Source organism: Phascolarctos cinereus, unplaced genomic scaffold, assembly GCF_003287225.1.
Source record: "Phascolarctos cinereus isolate Bilbo 61053 unplaced genomic scaffold, phaCin_HiC Scaffold_7;HRSCAF=346, whole genome shotgun sequence".
Taxonomy (NCBI): domain Eukaryota; kingdom Metazoa; phylum Chordata; class Mammalia; order Diprotodontia; family Phascolarctidae; genus Phascolarctos; species Phascolarctos cinereus.
In genome coordinates, this window is record NW_027556180.1 from 108,919,202 (window position 1) to 108,939,103 (window position 19,902).

Genomic DNA, 19,902 nt, shown 5'->3' on the forward strand with positions numbered 1-19,902 from the left:
GGTTGGGGGAGGGATGAGATGGGGAGAAAATTTGGAACTCAAAATCTTGTGGATGTGAATGTGGAAAACTAAAAGAAATAAATTAATAAAGCTAGAATGGACCTCAAAGATTATACAGTCCAACCTCTTTATTTTACAAATTGGAAAACTAAGGCCCAAAGAGGTTGACTCGACCAATTTCACAAGGCAGTATGTCATAAAACCTGGATCTGTATCTATTATTTCCATTTTGTAACACTGCATTATTTCATGAATGTGCCTATTATTTTTAACCCTCTATTATATTTTCATCTATTATGGTATCTAGTTTTTATTTATTATATTTGTTTTTTTAAAAAAATGTGTAGATTATAGAGTATAGATCATGGGATAATTGTATTTCTAACAAGAAATAAATTTAAAGTTTAAAATAGATGCTAAGCAACTAAGCAGATTTCTTAGGGAAAGTAAGCTAGTTTTTTTTTAAGGAAATCATAAAATAATAATGAAAATAATAGCCCTAGAGCCATTATAAAAAAATTAAAAAATACTCCCCCCCTTTTCATATCAGTTTAATTTGTAGTCCTATGGTGTCAGCTTTTAGCCTACATGTTGGAATCAAGGCAGACAAGGCATCCCTTTCATGCCTCTCTGCCAAACCTTCTTACTAATAATAATTATTCCTGGCTCCCATCCCTGAGAGTTCAACAAATGCTGAAATGTTCTCTGGTCTTCAGCTGCGTTTTTAGCCTTGGCTCTACAAGTACAAGGAAGAGGTTATCTGATTACTGAAAATATATATCTATAAATATCTACAGATATATATCTATAGATGTCTATAGATATATATTTGGATCAGGACTAGGGGAGGGATCAATCTCACAAATTATCTCTAAATTTGTGATTACTAATTACATATCTATTTACATATATGCATTATCCTTAGTTTAATATAATATAATGCAGTTATATAAGTATAGATAAGTATAATCACACAGATGTATATATATACATATATATATATTAAAACTTTGGAAGTCTGTGAGTACCTTGTGTATACCTTGGAAAACACAGATGTGTGTGCATTAACTTCCCACTCAACTATACCTTAAAATCATTGTTACTAATAAGTTAATGGGAATGAAAACTGAAAAGTACCTTGGAGATCATTTAATATGTTGCATCATTCTTTAGATGAGGAAACTGAGGCCCAGAGACATCAGAGGGCTTGAGCAGGGTCACAGGAATAGCAAATCCAGGATTTGGCCCTAAACCCTTCATATGACACAAAAAGTTAATCAGTTTCTTGAAAAAAAAAAGTCAAATCATAATTACCACATTGAGCAGGTGTTTTATTTAACTGATGGGTAAATTCAATAAGATCCTTGAGAGCTGGAACTATGTCATATATCTTTATATATAATATATTTCTCTAAACATAGTAATCATTTAATAACTATTAATCAAATAACTTAAAGTATCATGACTATTAGAAATGTTCAGAAGACCTGGCTTTGCCCTGTTAACTAGCAATGTATTCTTGGGAATGTCAGTTTAGTCTCTGGGCTTCATTTATTTATTTATTATTATTATTTTTATTTTTTTATTTTACCTGCAAAATGAGACCTGTGGACTGACTGGTTTCTAAGGTCCACTTCCAGGCATACAATTCAATGATTCTGTTCTATGACTATCAATGAACAATCATCTAGTTACCTACAGGAAAAACATGGAAATGGAATTGTCAGTTTGGCCGACCCTTGACCCAAATTTTTATACTATGTTTTTCCTGGACCAAGGAGTGAGGAAGTTTCTACCCCCTTTTCAGTGTCCTCCTCCATGGACCAGCTATGGACATGTATTTCAGTCCACAGAGCTTTCTTGATTTGGCCTTGATCCCCAGGTCTTTTGATGTGGTCACTACCACCTACTTATTTAGTCTGGATTACATTAATTTCACATGTGAAACTTTCAAAAGTTGATACATAATTCTTACACCAAATTAGTAACTAGCAGAACCTAAGGTTAGTGTTCTCTGACTTCCTTAGTAAAAGATCCTTGTAAACAATGAAAAAAAAATCCCTCAGGCAAAATTGTGACATTATTAGTTTTTTATTCCCTCCCTCTGACTGCAAATCATGTGAGTTGCAGTTTAAAAATGTAACTTTATAAACATAAATTCACATGAAAGAGAGAAGAGAATTCATTTTCACAAAGAAATAACACAACACAATCGGGAATTCAGAACATTTATTGCAAGAGCTGAATAACTGTAAATAACGTTGAACTGGCAAAGCAGTAACAAGGATAACTGTTTAGATATTTATTCCGTCAAAGTCATCAAACACCCTTCACAAACTGACATAAGTACTGCAATAAGCAATGCACCCCCAACCCATTTTATACCATTATAATGTGAAAAAAAAGTGAATTGCTATATACAAAATAACTTTTTGGTAAGAACAAATTAACTATCAGATTAGCAAACTTTATTTATTACTATTATTATTATTTATTACCTTTAAAATTCATGTTTAATTGTGGTGTTAACTTTCACTTTTCTCAGTAAGGACTTCTTTTTTTTGCATGCTATTTATTTGTTTAAATCATCTGTCATGCCTTAACAAAAACCTCCTAAGAATGTTCAAATTTGAATTTGTTTGTACGTGCAACTGAGATCTTATTAACATTAGGAGTCACTCTTTGGGTTTCACTGAAGTGACATGATGCTGGTACCTGCCAGGCATTGACCAACTATGATAACAAACAGTTAAACAGCAATAATTAGAGATTTAACCCTTTATTTTCCCCCAACTAGCCTACCAGGAGAATGCTCTGTTACATCATGAAGGCACGACACATTAAATATTTTGTGGCTATGGTCTAAAACACGTGTTACTACAACATTAACGCAGATGAGCATAAACACAAAAGCTGCCTTTTCAGCAATACAAATTGTCTTAGTTATAGACACACATTTGTTCAAATATAACTACTATTTTTAAATTATGATTTTATTTCTTCCATGTGCTCCAATTGTGATTCATTCTGATTGCCTAGGTGACAATGACCTTTCTGATCACTTTGAATTGGATCACTTCCTGAAGAATATTACTTTTCCATTTCTCACTTTCAGATGCTACTTATTAGAGACTATTTTCAATTTTGCTGCTTTGAAAAAGAAAAAAGTTTTTTAAAAAAGTATAGGTTCAGACTTTTCCAGCCCTTGTATAAGTCTTTTTTGTTGTTCAAACGTTGCTGATGAGTTTCTTTGCCAGCTCATGAGTCTCATGGGCTGTCATGCAAGAAGCAAGATTTCAGAACCTTTTTATAAGAAAAACACAAGTATTTTGATTTCCTCGGAACAGTGCATGTCAGACAGACTATTAACACAGACACACCATCACTAAAAGAAATATTAAAACAAAAAAGTGAAAAAAAAAGTAATACCAAAAAAAAAAAGAGGAAACAACCATAAGAGACAGAATTATGCTACGGTATATTTTAGGTGAACGTTATAGGTACACAAAAATCATTAGTAATAACTTGCTTCTATTTACAAATACTTGAACACTGATTGACTGACAAGTGTCCACTAACATTGTTAATAGCACAATAGGTTTAAGTTTATCATTTAAGTTGTTTGAAGTATGACATCAAGTATGGTGGTCCCAGCACAAATCAATGACAAGAGCACAATTTTCTAACTGGATGTGCCTGTCAATCATTGCAATCCTTTGACCTTTCTCACTTTCCAAGTGTATCTTCTGTTGTTCATAGCAGCAGTCCAGAGTCAAAAAACAAAACTCGCAAAGGGATATTTGCACTATAGAGAGATATCTGTGGAGTTTACTCAATTCTGGTAAACAAAACCACAGGAGTAGAAGTATTTTCTCCCTTGAGTTGCATGACATCATACTTTTCATAGTGCTAATGCAAAGATGTGCATATCCCTGTTATAAGAAGCATAGTTCTAGAGATCTACCCAATACGTAAAGCTCTTGACACACACACAGTATTAGCAAGTCTACATAGGCTAACGTCATTCAGTCCCAAGCAGCCATTTCTTATAGTTGGTGCTCCTTGGGACTCTCAACAGCTCCCGATGCTTGTTTATAAGACTTCAAATTAGCCAATGGTATGTCACTCATGTGGCTGCCACTGTTGAAATGGCCTTCGTTGGGACCATACTGCTTCCGGTCATTGAACTGGTTCCTGTTGCTATCTTCTTTCCAGGTCCTGGTCAATGTGTGCCCATTCACCAGTTTGTCCTTCTTCACCCATTCCTTTTGAGGAGCAAAGGTGGAGAGAGGAGATTTGGGCTGTTGATAGGGACCCAGGCCAGGAGGCATCCAGCAGTTATCGGAGTGACCCAACACCAAACATTCTTGGGTGCACATCTCTGTAGCTTCAGCTAATCCTCGGGGACCCAAAGGCCCATCTGTACAAGACAAGACAAAAAAGAATAAAGAAAAAAAAACAGGTTAGGATTTTTTATGAAACTATTACTTTCATATACTGCCAATTTTGTTTGCTTAAGAGAAGAGCATTAATCTAATTAATTCAAGAAAATGGCTTTTGTTCAATCCATCCTCCTTCATTAGAAAGCTTCAAGCAAAAACTGGAGGACCACTTGAATGAGGATGACCCAGAACAGATTCTTTTTTAGGCATGTGATAGAATAAATGCCCACTGACGTCCCTTCCAATCCCAATTTTGCCTCTTGTCCCATTTTTACAAAATAAGAGTGAGTTAAAGTATAGTAAAATGACTTGAAAAATCAGTTTCTCAAGTACAGAGTTAAATTTATATCTTTTTGTTTAAAACTATATTTTAAGTCAAAAATACACACACAGACACATGTATTTATACACCTGTTTCTATATAAACTCTCCCATAATATATAGAACAGCAGTAATGGTTTCTCAGATTCCATAGGTAGAAGAAAGTAGCTATATGAAACCATGGGAAACAGTACAATATTATATTTAAGATTTAAATACTATGGAGGATAAAATCTACAACTCCAAGAAATAACATGCAAAACAATTACTTGATACCCAGGACAATTAAAAAGAGGCTGCACCAATGACTACACATATAAAATAGAAAACTTGGCTCTTTGCCACATCAGCATTAATGTATTGCTTCTTTCATGTAGCTACAGAGAAAATGTGTTTAGAGATTTTCAAAATCCAACACGTATTAGGGGACTGTTTTTTAACTGCAACACACTAGTAAGAGCACAAGCCGGCCAGCTGCAAGCACTCTGAAATCAAATTCAGCATAGAAATCATCTATGCTGCCAACATTTGCCTCCTCCCCTATCCTAACATATTTTTAAGATTTCCAAAGGTATAAAACTGAAGCCAAAATGCTGATTTAATCATATATGGTACGGTATTCACGACAATATTAATGAACCACCTCTTTATCATCATGAGGCTATGTGAAACAAATTTGAACAAGGATTTCAATGCTAAGGTAAGAATGTAAAACATTTTTAAAAGAAAAAAAATCAAATCCAGTTTAAATAACAGTCATAGTTATTTAGTTTTTCCTTGATTAAGCAGTCAAGTGATAAGTGATAGCTTGGAAATTACGATTGATTTTTCAAATGAGGTTAAGTGGATAGGCATGAATGCTACAGGCATGTAGTACTTTAAAACGCAGACATTAATCAGTAGGAAAAAAAGTAAACATTTCTGCTAGTTTGGATCATGTCAGCAATAAATGTAATTTAGTAATTAGAATATACTAAATTCCAAAGTTATTTTTAGCTAGCACTATCATATCTGTAAGTACCCAATAATTATGGATGGTGGTTGTGGGATTAAAAAAAAAAGATAGCCATTAGGCTTCATAATATTCTGAGGTGGTTAGTTCTACAGGTTAATTATAGCTTTCATTTTTGAACATTCCTATCTGAATTAGGGAATCCCTTTCACAGATCAGATGCAGGCAAATTTAGGAGGAGGGGAGGGTGGCTTGTAACAACAGTATTATTTGAGCATAGAATAGGAACTACAAATATTAGGGAAAGCTATTTAAGCTCATTTAAATATATATATAGATTATTTTCCACCCCAAATTATAAAGTAACCATTCACACAATGTCTTTCACAGCTCTGTCCCTTTCATTCCCATGGCCACCACTCTGGCCGAGGCCTTCACCAATCAGCAGCCTGATTTTCCATGAACGCTGCCTAGCCAGTTTTCCTTATTCCAATCCGTTCTCTCACTCTAATCCATTCTGCCACCCACTGCCAGACTAATCTTATATTTGTTTGGCTTTCTTTCAGTGTGCTAACCTGCCTTTAAAAAGAAAAGAAAAAAAGAAATGAACAAAGGCAAAGTCCATACAAACAAAAATAAACCAAAAGTTCATGTTTGTATATAGTTCTTGAGTCTAGTTGTTCAAAGTCCTGCCTTCATTAGCTTGCCATCCTCTGCTTAAAAAACTTTCAAAAGCTTCTTTCATAGCACTTCATCATTTGTAATGGGCCCATTCATGGTCCTCTATCAGCTGTCTACATTGAGTAGCTATAGCAACCTTATATCTTATGATTTTCTAATCTGCTTATCTCATGTCTCCTCACTGTCCTCAAAATGTGCCAAGTTCAATGCAAACTCCAAGCCTTATTTCATGTTAGTTTCTTCAATGAGAGACTCTTTCTCCTTTCCCTGCTGATCCAAATCTAACCCAAACTTGAAGAAGCAGTCCAAGTCCTCCTTTTCTGAAACCTTCCTTTCAGTAATTTAACCATGGATGATCCCACGTCCTCTGAACTTCTTCAGTATGTGTAGATCATAGAACATGATTGAGTACTTATATCATTACCTGGTTTGTGATTGCTTCCTGTGTATTAGTCTTCTTTCTCCAACTAGGCCCGTAAAGGAAGGCATTACATCCTGTATTTCCATTTTTATTCTTACACAATGACTAGAATGTCCCTGAGCACATCAGTAAGCACCTAATAGATACATGATAAGGAAAACCTGGAAATTATAGGAGATCATTTAATTTATCTCACCTTGATCCTTGGGTTGTACTTGTGCATAAGAGTCCTGGTTAAGTCCACGCCCTGACTTTTAGCAAGCTGTGTAACCATAAGCAAGTTAAAAAAGTTATCTGCTGAGCTTCATTTTAGTAAAAGAGGGAAAATAATGCCTATGCTACATCATTTATGCATCACCTTGCTGCACTCTTATATGTTTATGCTGTCTCCCCAAAGTGAATTTAAGCTACTTAAAAGGAGATTTTTTTTGGGTCCATTTGTTTGTATTTGTATCCCCAGTGCCTAGGACATAGGTGCTTAATTAATACTTGTTGATTAAATGTTTAGACATCAATGGAGAGAAATTAGTTTGCCATCAATCCAAGATATAAAACAGCCTTTGTGCTCATTAATGTCAGTAGTTCATCTATTCTGATATTTCCAAAAATAAAAACTGATTTTTTCCCCAGAGAAATCAACAATTGAAATAAAAATTAGGTTTTTTTCCTATTCATAGGAAAAGAGTAAGAGAAAATTTGATACTATGAGGTAGCCTGATTCAACAAACAATGCTGAATAAATCAAGAAAGAAAAGTCTTTTGGGAATTTTAAATGTATGTGTGCCACACAGGAAAGAGAGTATGTGTACATTCACAGATAAGACAGTTTTGGAGAAGTATACTTCATTCTCTTTTCACTTCTCATTTGCAAGTTAGCACCTAATTAACAAAAATGATTTCAGTTGTAAAGTGATATAGTTTATATCAATGAATGAAGGTTTATCTAGTTAACTAAAGACAGAAAGTGCATGTTCTACTAGAATATGGGTGTATGTATGTGTATATATATTTACATATGTGTGTGTATACACAATTATTTTCTTGGGGGAGAAAAATAGATGAGGTCCTTTAAATAATGTCAACTCCTCCATGATTCATTTCACATGATTAAATCCCTTAAATGAAATTTTCAAGGTGTTAATTCAGTCTGCAGATGGATTTTTATCAAAGTTTTACTGATTCTTAGGTAAGTCTTTTAGATAAAAACCTTAGCAGTGGGGCAGTCCTCTGTGAGGTGGCACTTTTTAGATGATGTTTTGATTATTTTACCCCTGGGACATGAAACAGAAGAAAAAGTAGGTAACCTTTACAGATGAGCCATTCAATTCCATACCTATCTGTCATATCCAGTTGGTTTGAGGCTTATAGAAAGAAAAATTGGTTTTAAATACACTACTAATGAATAATGTTAAGAGATTTTGGAAGTTTCCTTCTGCAGGTTCCATGTCATTTTTTTGGTGAGAAAAAACTTTATAAGCTTTAATATGATATGAAAGAAACAAGACTAAGTCTAGAGTAATATATCTATATATACCTGATATCTTTCATTTCTATGACAAAGAATAATGAGACTATAACTATTTCATACTCTTTAAAGCATTCAGTCTACAAAAGATATTTTTAACCATATCCAAAAATGTAATTGTCACCAAATGTCAATAAAATAAAATAAAAATGAAATAAATATTTAACAAGTAAATTGGACCTGAGAAAGTATAATGTTTGTTTTATGGTTATTACTTAGGTTCATGGCCCCTACTAAGATTTTTTTTTAATGATAGTTTATAATTTTAACTCATCCCCTTAGCTTTTAGCAAAGCTTTATGTAATTGTTTCCTGAATACCTGTTAATATCATAATTAGTCATTTCCATCCTTTCTCTTAAAGAAAATTAAAATCCCTGTATTCAGTTTTTTTCACACTGAATTCCTTTGCTGATTTTTTTTCCCCTTCCAGTATTTGTTTCCAGTGCAATCTGTAATTCAGGAGTTCAGTTATCAGCCTTGGCTGCTTGAATATATAAAGACACAAGTGCTGATAAAACTGTACAAGCCATCTGTCACTGAATTTAAATGTTTTGAAAGCAAACACAAAAGTACATAACAAAACACTCCTTTGAATGGCCTTGGTAAATATTTACATCAGCTCTTACTGTCCCTACCTCCCCACATTCTCTACTTGGGCACCACCCCATTCCCAGAGAGAGAGAAAAAAATTGTGTGTGTGTGTGTGTGTGTGTGTGTGTGTGTGTGTGTGTGTGTGTGTGTGTGTGTGTGTGTGTGTGTGTGTGAGAGAGAGAGAGAGAGAGAGAGAGTCAGTCCTTGTTGTTTTGGGTGTGAACAGCTGTCAGGCAGCTGTATGAACTGATGCCTTGAAAGGAAACAGGTTTAATAGGGAAATTATCTATGCCAATAGAATCCTGACTATACCTAAATGGTAGGAAATTTGAGTGGTCTTTTATCTTATTTTATTACACCCAGAAGCTAAACTGTTGTTTCATTGATTAACTCACTGCTGTAATTAGCAAGTAGCTTCTGGCATGTTGACCAGCTGCTTTTCAACCTGCTTCTTCAAAATTCTCTAGCTCCAAAAAGGGAACTAGAGTCGTTTTTTATCATGTTGCCTTACATGTTCTAGTTAATTTTCATTTAAATGCCTTTCTGTGCCCTTGTATAAGCTGATATTCCTTAGTTCAAAGAACAGTTTGCTGGTGGTGCTGAACAGACTATGAATTATCAAGTCAGATATAAACATTTTATCTAATTTTTTTAAATAAAAATAAAACACATCTCCAATCTCACTAGCTTTTCTTTTTTCCTTTTTTCAGCCTCTGTTCAACTTTTTTCTTTTCTCTATATAACACATAATCTTAAGTCCAGCTGTAAAATGACCTTTTTTGGTGAGAACAAGTATCACCACTATGATGGAACCTCATTTGTTCATACGTTCTAATTTTACTGTTTTCCCCAAAGACTGCACACTAAGGTGAGAAAGTCTCATGCATAGAACTGTGTATTGCTGAGTATCCTAAAAGAGAAGGATGATTTGACACTTTTGTCTTTGTTCAAATGGGCACAAAGAAAATCCCAGTTAAATTTAGGCTTGGGAGTGACAGATTTTTTTATTTTTTTTTCTCAATCGTCTTCCATTTTATATAGACTTTTCCTTATGATTTATTATTCTGTTCACTGTTATTAGACTGTTGGCAATACTGTTTAATTGTCATGCCCATATTCTCTCATAGGTAACCTTCCTATGACAATCCTTTTGGGCAAAGCCAGAGTAGTGCATTTATGGGCCCAAGAAAGGGCTGAAAATTATAGCCCCTTTGCATTACAGATCACCAGAATCTGAGTCTTCACTATAATACAGGAAACTGGACTTTTTACAAAATACGTATCGAGGTACCACAAAGAGAAAACTTACTGGCTTTAAAATATATGCATTTATAAATAGTAATATTTTTAAAGTGTCCTTCCTACATATTGTGCCCATGGTAAATGTGTACCTTGTGTATACCCAGTTCCAAATATTTGTTTAAGGCATCATAAATTGCTATGGTCAACAACATTGCCTGCCTATTGACCAAACTTATGCCCTCTCTGAGTCTAGCTCTGCTCCCTGGATCTGTACTATAAGCTTGAGCAGCCTGGTAGGAACCATTAGAGCTTACATTTCATTGCCATAGATTTTAAGAACCCATAAGGTAGGAAAGCAGTTCTTCAGTAAAGGACACCATACTTAGCACATTTTACTTCTAGTCTCTTAGTATACCAAGGTAGCTATGTGAGTATTCAAGTTTCTTAACATGTTGATGAGATTAGCTTTAGCTAATTCTGATTCCAAGGGGAATCAGAAAGCAGCACTAGAATAATATTCATTTGACAGGTAGCCTTAATTCCCACTTGGTCCTTCCCTGCTTTTGAGCTACTGCTCATCACCATCTTCACAAACATTTATTGAACAGCCTCAACCACAAAGAGCATCAGAAATGCCCCCTGCTTTGAAACACCTGACAGTCTAAACATTACTAAAATTCCCTACCACAAATTCACTCCAAATACTGCAGTTTACATGAGAATCTTTTTTTTAAGGCAATTGGGGTTAAGTGACTTGCCCAGGGTCACACAGCTAGTAAGTGTCAAGTGTTTGGTCTGAGGCTGGATTTGAACTCAGGTCCTTCTGACTCCAGAACCGGCACTTTATCCACTGAGCCACCTGGCTGCCCCCAGTTTTTTTTTTTTTTTGGCTAGTCAGTGGGATTAAGTGACTTGCCCAGGGTCAGACAGCTAGTAAGTGTTATGCGTCTGAGGCTGGGTTTGAACTCAGATCCTCCTGAATCCAGGGCCAGCGCTCTATCCATAAGGCCACCTAGCTGCCCCTGCATGAGAATCTTAACAGAGGTCTTCAGGGATATGCATTTGCCCCATTCTTGTACTTTCTATTCTCTGATGGTTTAAAAAATACATATTTATGCACACACACTCACACTTATACTACTCAAGTCACCGTGAGGAATACACACTGATGTCACCATGTCAATGTCAGTTACTACGACTATTCTCTGCTGCTACATTCCTGTTGCTGCTCCACTTAATTGTACCTCCTAAGCCCTGTTATGGTATTTCTGTAAAGCATTCTTCTGTGGAAACAATCATGATGCATGATGTACTGGACTACTTCGGAGTCCAGAGTACCTGAGTATAAATCTTAGCTCCCCTGTTTACTACTCAAATGACCTTGGGTAACTCAGTGAACCTCTTAGAGCTTTGGTTTCCTTGTGCATAAAATGAGGAAATTGGATTAGATGACCTTGAAGGTTCCTCTCTGCTTGAGAATCCACTGTTCTAAGTATGTTGGGATTGGGGGGAGGGGGGGACTAGAGAATAGTAAAAGGGAGAAAGGAAACAAAAGCTGTGATTTTTGTTGTTTTATGAATTGTCAGGGAAGAAATTCTTTTACCAATGCAGATATGCACCTACTCCGTAATTTATAGTCTTTAGAATTGCCTGGGGCATTGTAAGGTTGAGTGAATTGCCCAAAATGACACAGATGTCAGATGCACTATTTATACCTAAGTCTTAATGACTACAAGTCCAGTTTTCTATCCAGACACCAGATATGTCAAACATGAAGCTCACAACATTCCCAAGTATAGTCCAAATCATAACATAAGTGGGAAATATTTAACAAAATAAATAAAATACAACAAAACATAGATATAATATTTTAAAACTAAATCAATGTGGTCCGCAAGGATCCGTATGCACAAATTAGTGTCCTCCTTTTCCATTTGAGTTGGGACACCACTACACTAAACCACACTGCCTTTCCATTTTACTCACATATAAACTGAGGTATAGACAAGATAAAGAAAACATCATTTCTAATCTCCTACTTACAGGAACTTGGCAGTTCCCGATAGATCACCCTGCCAATTTGTTCCCACATAGCTTTTTGTAAGTCAATTTATATTTATAATAACTATTTACATTTCTGATTCTAAGTTAAGCTTAATTCTTTAATCAAAGTTGTACCTTAAAACTCAGATTTAAGCAGTACATTGGGAATGCATCCACAATTACTGTGAGAAACAAAGACACAGCAGGATTTGACAAAAACCTTTGGTTAATGAATAAACAAGGATTAAATATTTTACACATTCCTCATGCAGATTTTATTCTCTGGTCACAGATGAAGTGTCAACATTTGCAGATGGAGATAGTCCAAATACAATAACACATGGTCATCCCAAGCAGATTCTCTGCCTGAGAGGATTCTGTTATTTGGACAGACTTTACAATTCACAATGAAAAGAATGCGCATCCTATAGAATCTGAAACCTTTTTTCGTCTAGAACGAATCTCACCTGTCTTGTTTCATCTCCTGAAGATATTGTTGAGAACATTATCCCTATTAATTTAAGGAATTCATTTAAGGAATAACAATCTAATGAGAAAGATGCCCCCCCAAAAAATTTAATTTAACTTTAAAATTCTGAGCAAATTCCTTGTTAGAAAAGACCTTATTCTCATTATTTCAGACTTTATTCTCCTGCAATTTACCTTGTAAACATTTTTTTAAGGAAACTATTTTCTTGTACTAACACTTCTATGTTTAGCTCCCATAATTACACTATAATTCTTGGAATTTGCAATAATTTCTTAGAAATGCTCAATGAATTTAGTTTTTCTTGCTGTAAAATTAGTTGCAAAGAACAGATATAAGTCCCATACAGGTCTAGTGGCTCCTCTATCAGAGATGCCCAACTCATTTGCTTGGATAAGTGTTCAAAGCTTTTATCAATGACAGAGGCATAACTAGCATTATGTAAGCCTGGGGCAGCACAAACCATGCTTAGGAAAAATGCCACACAACCTATCTTCAAATTAAAGTATTAAGAGAAGAAGAAACAGGCTTTTATCTTTCTATTTTCTTCTTTCTAACTAGGTACTAAGCTCTGTTATTTCTTTCATCAGGATTGTAAATGTTTGCATAACTTTCTAAATTTGGCACCCTAGGGCAAAGTCTCAATTTCCCCATCTTAGTTATAGTTTTGAGCGAAGTTTCTCAACATGAATTGAAAAATAATACTTGGGGAAATCTGTAATAAATTTATCCCTTGAGGATCTCCATTGATTTTTCTGTGATGTGAGCTGAAGCCAAAATTCCAATATAAGTAAAGTTTATTTTTAACATCTGCCCTCTTCCCACTGTTTCTATATACTTTTCTTCCATTCCTTTCTCCAAAATCTCCAATGTTCTCATCTGCTTTTCTTGCCTAGCTCTTTGGAAGGAAAGTGGTCTTATTCACTAAATGTGGAATTCACAGAACAAGAGGAGGTGACTGATTTGCAGCAAGGGTCCTTCTCTTGATTCAGAAATCATACATGTAACAATAGGTAGCCACCTATTCCTGAATTGGGATAAAGACTGATAACCATTTCCTTCATTTTTGCTGCTATAAAGCCTTGCCAATTTATTGACTTCTTTACATTCATACTCTGTAACTGTTTACCAACATTTCTACTATATACCTATTAAAAATATATGTAGCAAAGTAAAAGAAGACTCTACAGATATTTTAAGTGTTCAATTATGCTTTGATCATCCAAAGATTCTTAGGTTCATGAATGACTTTAGAGATTATCTAATTCAATCTCTTCAATATATATAAATTAAGAAACAGGTCTAGACTAACAAGGTCTAATGACATTCCAGGCTCAGAGAATCATAGAACTTCAGAGCTAAAGATAAATTGCTTAAACCTATTGGTAAGAAGAGGGGTTTAAGATATGGCTCTAAATACTCATGCTATAAGATCTCTTGTAATACCTATGGGATCTTCTTCTGAATTTTTAGTTGCTCAAATAATAAGACATTACAAAAGTAGAAGACCAAAGGTCTCTAGATTCCAAGGTACGTGGCAGGAACAATTTTGTGATAAAGCCCTAAGTGTATACAAATTATATAAGACTGCAGACAAGTGCTATTTTGAATTTTGCATTTTCTGGTCCAAGAAGCTTTAGGGGCAAATGGAGTGAATATGGAGAAAAATAAGCATTTAAGACCTGGAAATTAGGATGTATTAAAAGCAGACATCGTTTATGTATCTGAGTAGGTGGGTATTGTTTATAACTTGAAATAGGATAAAGTAGTATAAAACAGAGAGCAATTGGTAAACATCATAGCGTAACAAAGCTAGGGGACAAAATAGAAATTCAACAAAACATTGGGTGACTAGAAATGAAAACTTTCTTAAAAACAGTGAGAAGTAAAGTGTGATTATGAAATGGTCTCCTAAGAGAAATGATGGAAGTGTACTGACAGGTAAACTGAGATTACCTGTTGAGTGTTTTCTATGTATAATTTATATATATATATGTCTGTGAGAGCACCTTGAGAACAGAAAGAAATTATTTGCTTCATTAACATAGTTATTTTCTCAATGAGTTTTTCTACCTCAGGATAGTAAGTACAAGATATGAATTATTACAACATCTCTGTAAACTGGCTGTGTTTTCGTGCTATATTTCCTGCCATCCCATTGTCAGTCATGTAATATTCCTTTCCAATGAAAGAAGGAAGTTACTGCCTTCCAACAATTAACTCTTGCTTTGATAGGGTAACCTTCAGAAAGGATATTTAATTGTATCAATACCTTTATAACAGAAGAAATTCAGTATAATTCACTGTTTTTCCAGATACATAAAATAAGGGATGATTTTATTCTACCTTGGAGAAGGTAAAAAAATAACCTCCAGGGGTAAACATGATACATTGGAATGAAAATAATATTCTGGTGAAATTAATCGTGATAGTTTTATTAACATTACCACTAAAGTTCCTCAATTTAAAGTTGATGTTATAGGAAAATATTGAGAGAATCAGGATTGTGCTCAGAATAAAAGACTCTTTAGGAAAACCAATACAAGTTGAATGTATTTTTATATAGCAAGAAGCCAGACACAGGGCTCTGTGTCTGGGGTCAGTCACTGGTTAAAACTGTTATAGAGATGCTATTTGTTTATTCACCCTTACCCTCTTCTCACTTCCACTCCTTTGTCCAGTTTCACCTCTCTCCTCATTGGAGACTGTCCCTTTTGATTCCACTCCTGCAGGTCATCAGCTTATCACATCATATGATTTAGAAATGGAAGGTTACACAGAGATTATCTAGTCTAACCCTATTTAGTTACAGTTGAGAAAACTGAGGCCCAGGCACTGTGCTAAATGCTTTACAAATATTATCTCACTGGATCCTCATGCTGCCCTTGGAGGTAGGTGCTATTTTTATTATTATTCTACAAAAAAGGAAAATGAAGCAAACAGAAGTTAAGTGACTTGCCCAAGGTCAAAAAGCTAGTAAGCATCTGAGGTCAGACTCCCCTCTTTCTGATGTTAGGAAATAGGAATCAAACTCACTTATTCTATTCTTCCACAACATTAGTGTTTAGTGCCCTCAAACAGGATTTAAGTGCTCACAGAGAAAGGATTTGAACTCAGGTCTTCTGACTCCTGACTGGCACTATTGTACCAGGCTAACTTTCTGACTCTAGATAATTTATTTAATTTTCTAGTGCCCCAGGCAGATTGCTCATCTCCTTTAATAGACTAAGATTACTCAATGGGAGTTCCCTATACAGATGCACATGAAGAAAACATAAAAGTACTTTCATTATAAAGGAAGGTAAAAGAGTTGCTGGCAAATCTGGAAGATCCAGAAGAAACTCCATTGAAATGTGTATAGGAAAGAAGTTAAGAGAGCTTACAAGATAACAGGAAAGAGGAAGACAATGGGAAAAGACAAAGGAGGATTTCCCTAGGAGTTTGCCAAGATAAAGCCATAATGCCTTACTTTGAGGTAAGCCTCACATCCTTATCAGACTTTGGGGGACTTATTAGTACTAAACAGAACCTCAGAATTTTTTGTGGTTCATTCGTTACTAATCCTAGCAGGTGTGCTCTGCAGATGGGAAACATTTCCTGCCTACTCTCTATAGCTTACACTTAAGTCCATTATTAGGATAACAAATCAGAAGAAATGTCATAAAAATATGTTGTTGAATGTAATTTTGGGACTTGATGTAAAGGAAACTTGCACTAAAATGTAAGGGGGAATAAAAGTGAATATTTCCTTGTCGTTACAAGGGAAAAGTGGATAACACCAAACCTCAAATCAATGTACTTTTTATAATACTATTAAAATAGTGAGATATAGCAAATCCCATATAGTTTGAAGTCTAAGAGAATGACCTGAGGCACTGAATTTAGTGACTTGCCCAGGAGGTCAGAATAGTAAGTGTCTTAAGCAAGACTTGACCTAGGCCTTCTTGCTTCTGAGGCCACTATCTTTATCCAATAACCTCCCTGCTTCTCATATATCAAATGCCATAATCTACATGGATCAATACCTATATAACCGACATGTGCTATTGTCAAAGAACCAACTCGGGTTAATGTCCATGTAAGGGAAGAATAATTGGATAAACAAATCATGGTCCTGTTTCTACTTTTTTTACAAAATTAAAATTAATCCATGTGCCTTAGAAATTCTACATCACCAACTGCCTAATAGACATCTTGAATTGAAATGTCCTGTAGCCATCTCAGACTCAACATATCTGGAAAAGACTCATTAAATTTGTACCCAAAATTTCCTTGCTTTCCATATTTCTTATTATGATTGATTGAAAGTAGCAAGCTACATTCAAGATCTTGCTTTCATTGCCAGCCCATCTCTTACACTCACCCCACTCATCTAAGATGTTGTCTAATCTAGTTATTTTTACCTTCACAACATCTCTTTGTGTCAATCCATCTCTCTCTCTTTCCACTTACATGGTCATCATTCATTGTCCCCACCTAGACTACAAGGGCCTTCTAATTCGATCCCTGCCTCAAATCTCTTGCCGCTCTAGTCCATTCTTTATTTAGCTGCCAAGATTATGTCACCCGCACCCTTCAATAAACTCCAGGGGTTCCTTATGCCTCCAAAATCAAATATCAAATGCCCTGTTTGGCATTTAAAGCTCTCTTTACAACGTGGCTTCTTCCTACCTTTCAACTTTTCTTACATTTTATACCATTCCAGGCTCTCTCTAATCCAGAAAGGTTTCTTTCTTTTTCTCAGAAAGGGCACTAAAGGGTACTCCATCTCCCATTACCACACATCTGTATTGATTCTGTTCTTATGCTTGGAAAGTTCTCCCTCTTCACCTATACCTCCTGGTTTCCTTCAAAACTTAGCTCAGATCATGCTTTCTGCCGGAGGCCTTACCTAATCACCTGGCTGCTACAGTTCCCCCTCTTTAAAATTACCTACCATTTACATGATATATCTTTTATATTAGATTCTCTTCCCCACCAGAACATGAACTCGAGAGCTAGAACTGTGTCTGTCTTTCTTTATATCTTCAGTGCTTAGCAAAGTGCCTGGACATGGTAAGTACTTAACAAAATATTGGTTGACTTACTCCCCACATTCAAAATATGGTCAGATACTTTTAGAGGGTTCTGGCTTCTGCCATTTTGCCTCATTCTACCATATTAATAAAGTCACAAGGCAGCAGGCTCTTGCCAAGTATTATTGATGCTATTAGGGTGTCAAGTTGTTTTTCTCTAATAGAAGTGGCCCATACAATGACCCTTTTCTTTTTAATCTAGATAACAGTCAAAGGTTTCTAGCTCTGTGAACCCCTGGAAAGATTTATAAAACTAGACTGTCATCTGGAAAAATCATTATGGCTTCAGTTCAGAATCTATCACTAAATATATCTCTGATCATGCTGTACCACCCTTAAAGTGGGTCTCCTTGGGAAATGGGGAATCCCGTTCAGTAGCAATGACATAGAAATGCATTTCTCCAATATGTTGTCACATATGGCTCATTGGCAGGGGGGAGAATATAAAAAGAAAAATTGAGAAAACTAACTTTGCCACACACGATCTGTTGAATGCCTAGGATTTTAAAAGTACATTCTAAGTTTTTAGTTTTCTGCTACCATATAACATAGGAATTAGATAAACTCTACAGTCACATGTAGAACCTACTGCTAACCTCAATTTGTTGTTCAGTAGTTTCAGTCATGTCCAATTCTTCGTGATCCCATTTGGGGTATTTTTGGCAAAGAAAGAATGGTATGCCATTTCTTTCTCCAGCTCATTTTACAGATGAGAAAATATTGTTAAGGGTTAAGTGACTTGCCCAAGGTCACACAGTTAATAAATGTCTGAGGCCTAATTTGAACTCAGGTCTTCACTTCAGGCCCAGCACTCTACCCACTGTACCACTTAGCTCCCCTAAGACTTGATAGGATGACAGAAATGCAGACTGTGCCTGTAATTTTTGGTTTTTTGGCATAACGAAATCCCATTTGGGGTAACTTCCTTATCAACTCGGGTCTCCAGTGTTTTGTTACTTCCTGAGAGATTAGGTGGATTACCCAGGCTCACATAGTTAGTATGGGTCAGAGGCAGATCAAGGCTTAATGGATTGAAAGCTGTCTTAGACATGAAGAACTGGATTCAATTCCCACTTATTGGCCTCATTACCAAAACAAAAGTCTAGGTGTTACAAAGTAAAATGACTAGACCTGAGCAGACCTTGAATTCATAAAACACATGTATTCATGATATCCAACCAAGCTTTCTTCACCTCATAAATTCGTTTTCCTGGAAACAAAAGTACTGGCATCTGCTGATTGTATTATGTGCATTATTGACTAAGCTGCTATAAATTGGAAAGGCTACAAACACCTGGAGAAGTGTTTGATGACTGGCATGGATATATGTTAATGACAGATTGTGCTTTTGACTACATAAGAATATGTGTCAATCACTCTTGGTAATCTTATGTGATTAACAATATCTAATCTTTATCAGTTCTAGAATTTTTCAGATTATCTCTTCCTTCAAATATGAAAAGTATTCGGGGAAGGTAAAGAATTTGGAAGTTAAAAGTGTAAAAGTGCTTGAAATTTATTGATCCTTTTCTTAAAGAATATTTAGCAGTATTAAGAAGACATTTGTGTATACAAATAAACACAGATTGAATAGAAAAGGATAGATACAGACTTGTGAATCTACCCTAAACTTCCCAGACAAACCTTCATATATGGAAATGTTACCTACTTTTATGTATAAATGGATAACAATGTATGTGTTACTACAAAAGTTCCTTGGCTTCTGAAAAAAAAAATATTTTTACTTCATAAAAAAAAAACTTCACAAAAGAAACTCTCAGAATATGAACTATAAGGCAATGGGTTCCTTTTTTAAAAACAAAACTACCATTTAACAGAAATATTAAAAAAAAGTTGTAAAGGCAAAGAATGAGAGAATTTCACAAGGCTTAACTTATTCAGAGTTTTCAATGATGATAGCAGCACAGATGTTAATTATAATTCAAAAAATGCCCTATCAAAACACCTAAAACTCATGGTCTTGTGTGCCCTCTGGCCCAGTGTTTTAGGTTAGATAGTTGGCTTAAGTAGGAGGATGGTGAAATAGATCATTGACAGTTGTTTAAAAATGTGAAGCCTTCCCTCATTGACATTCTTTCCAGTAATACTTGGCTTTATTCC

At 35.3% G+C, this 19,902-nt stretch overlaps 1 protein-coding gene across 4 annotated transcripts in view; it reads right to left on the reverse strand.

Moving 5' to 3' along the window:
* Window positions 1-2,211: 2,211 nt before the first annotated feature.
* The window catches only part of PCDH9 (protocadherin 9), a 1,054,702-nt gene continuing 1,037,011 nt past the window's right edge, over window positions 2,212-19,902 (reverse strand). For all 4 annotated transcript variants that reach the window (XM_020992434.2, XM_020992430.2, XM_020992433.2 and 1 more), the window contains one exon: window positions 2,212-4,420. In XM_020992434.2, coding sequence (XP_020848093.1) covers window positions 4,047-4,420 — 374 coding nt within the window. In that variant the 3' untranslated portion in view covers window positions 2,212-4,046. The remainder of the gene's footprint in view (window positions 4,421-19,902) is intronic.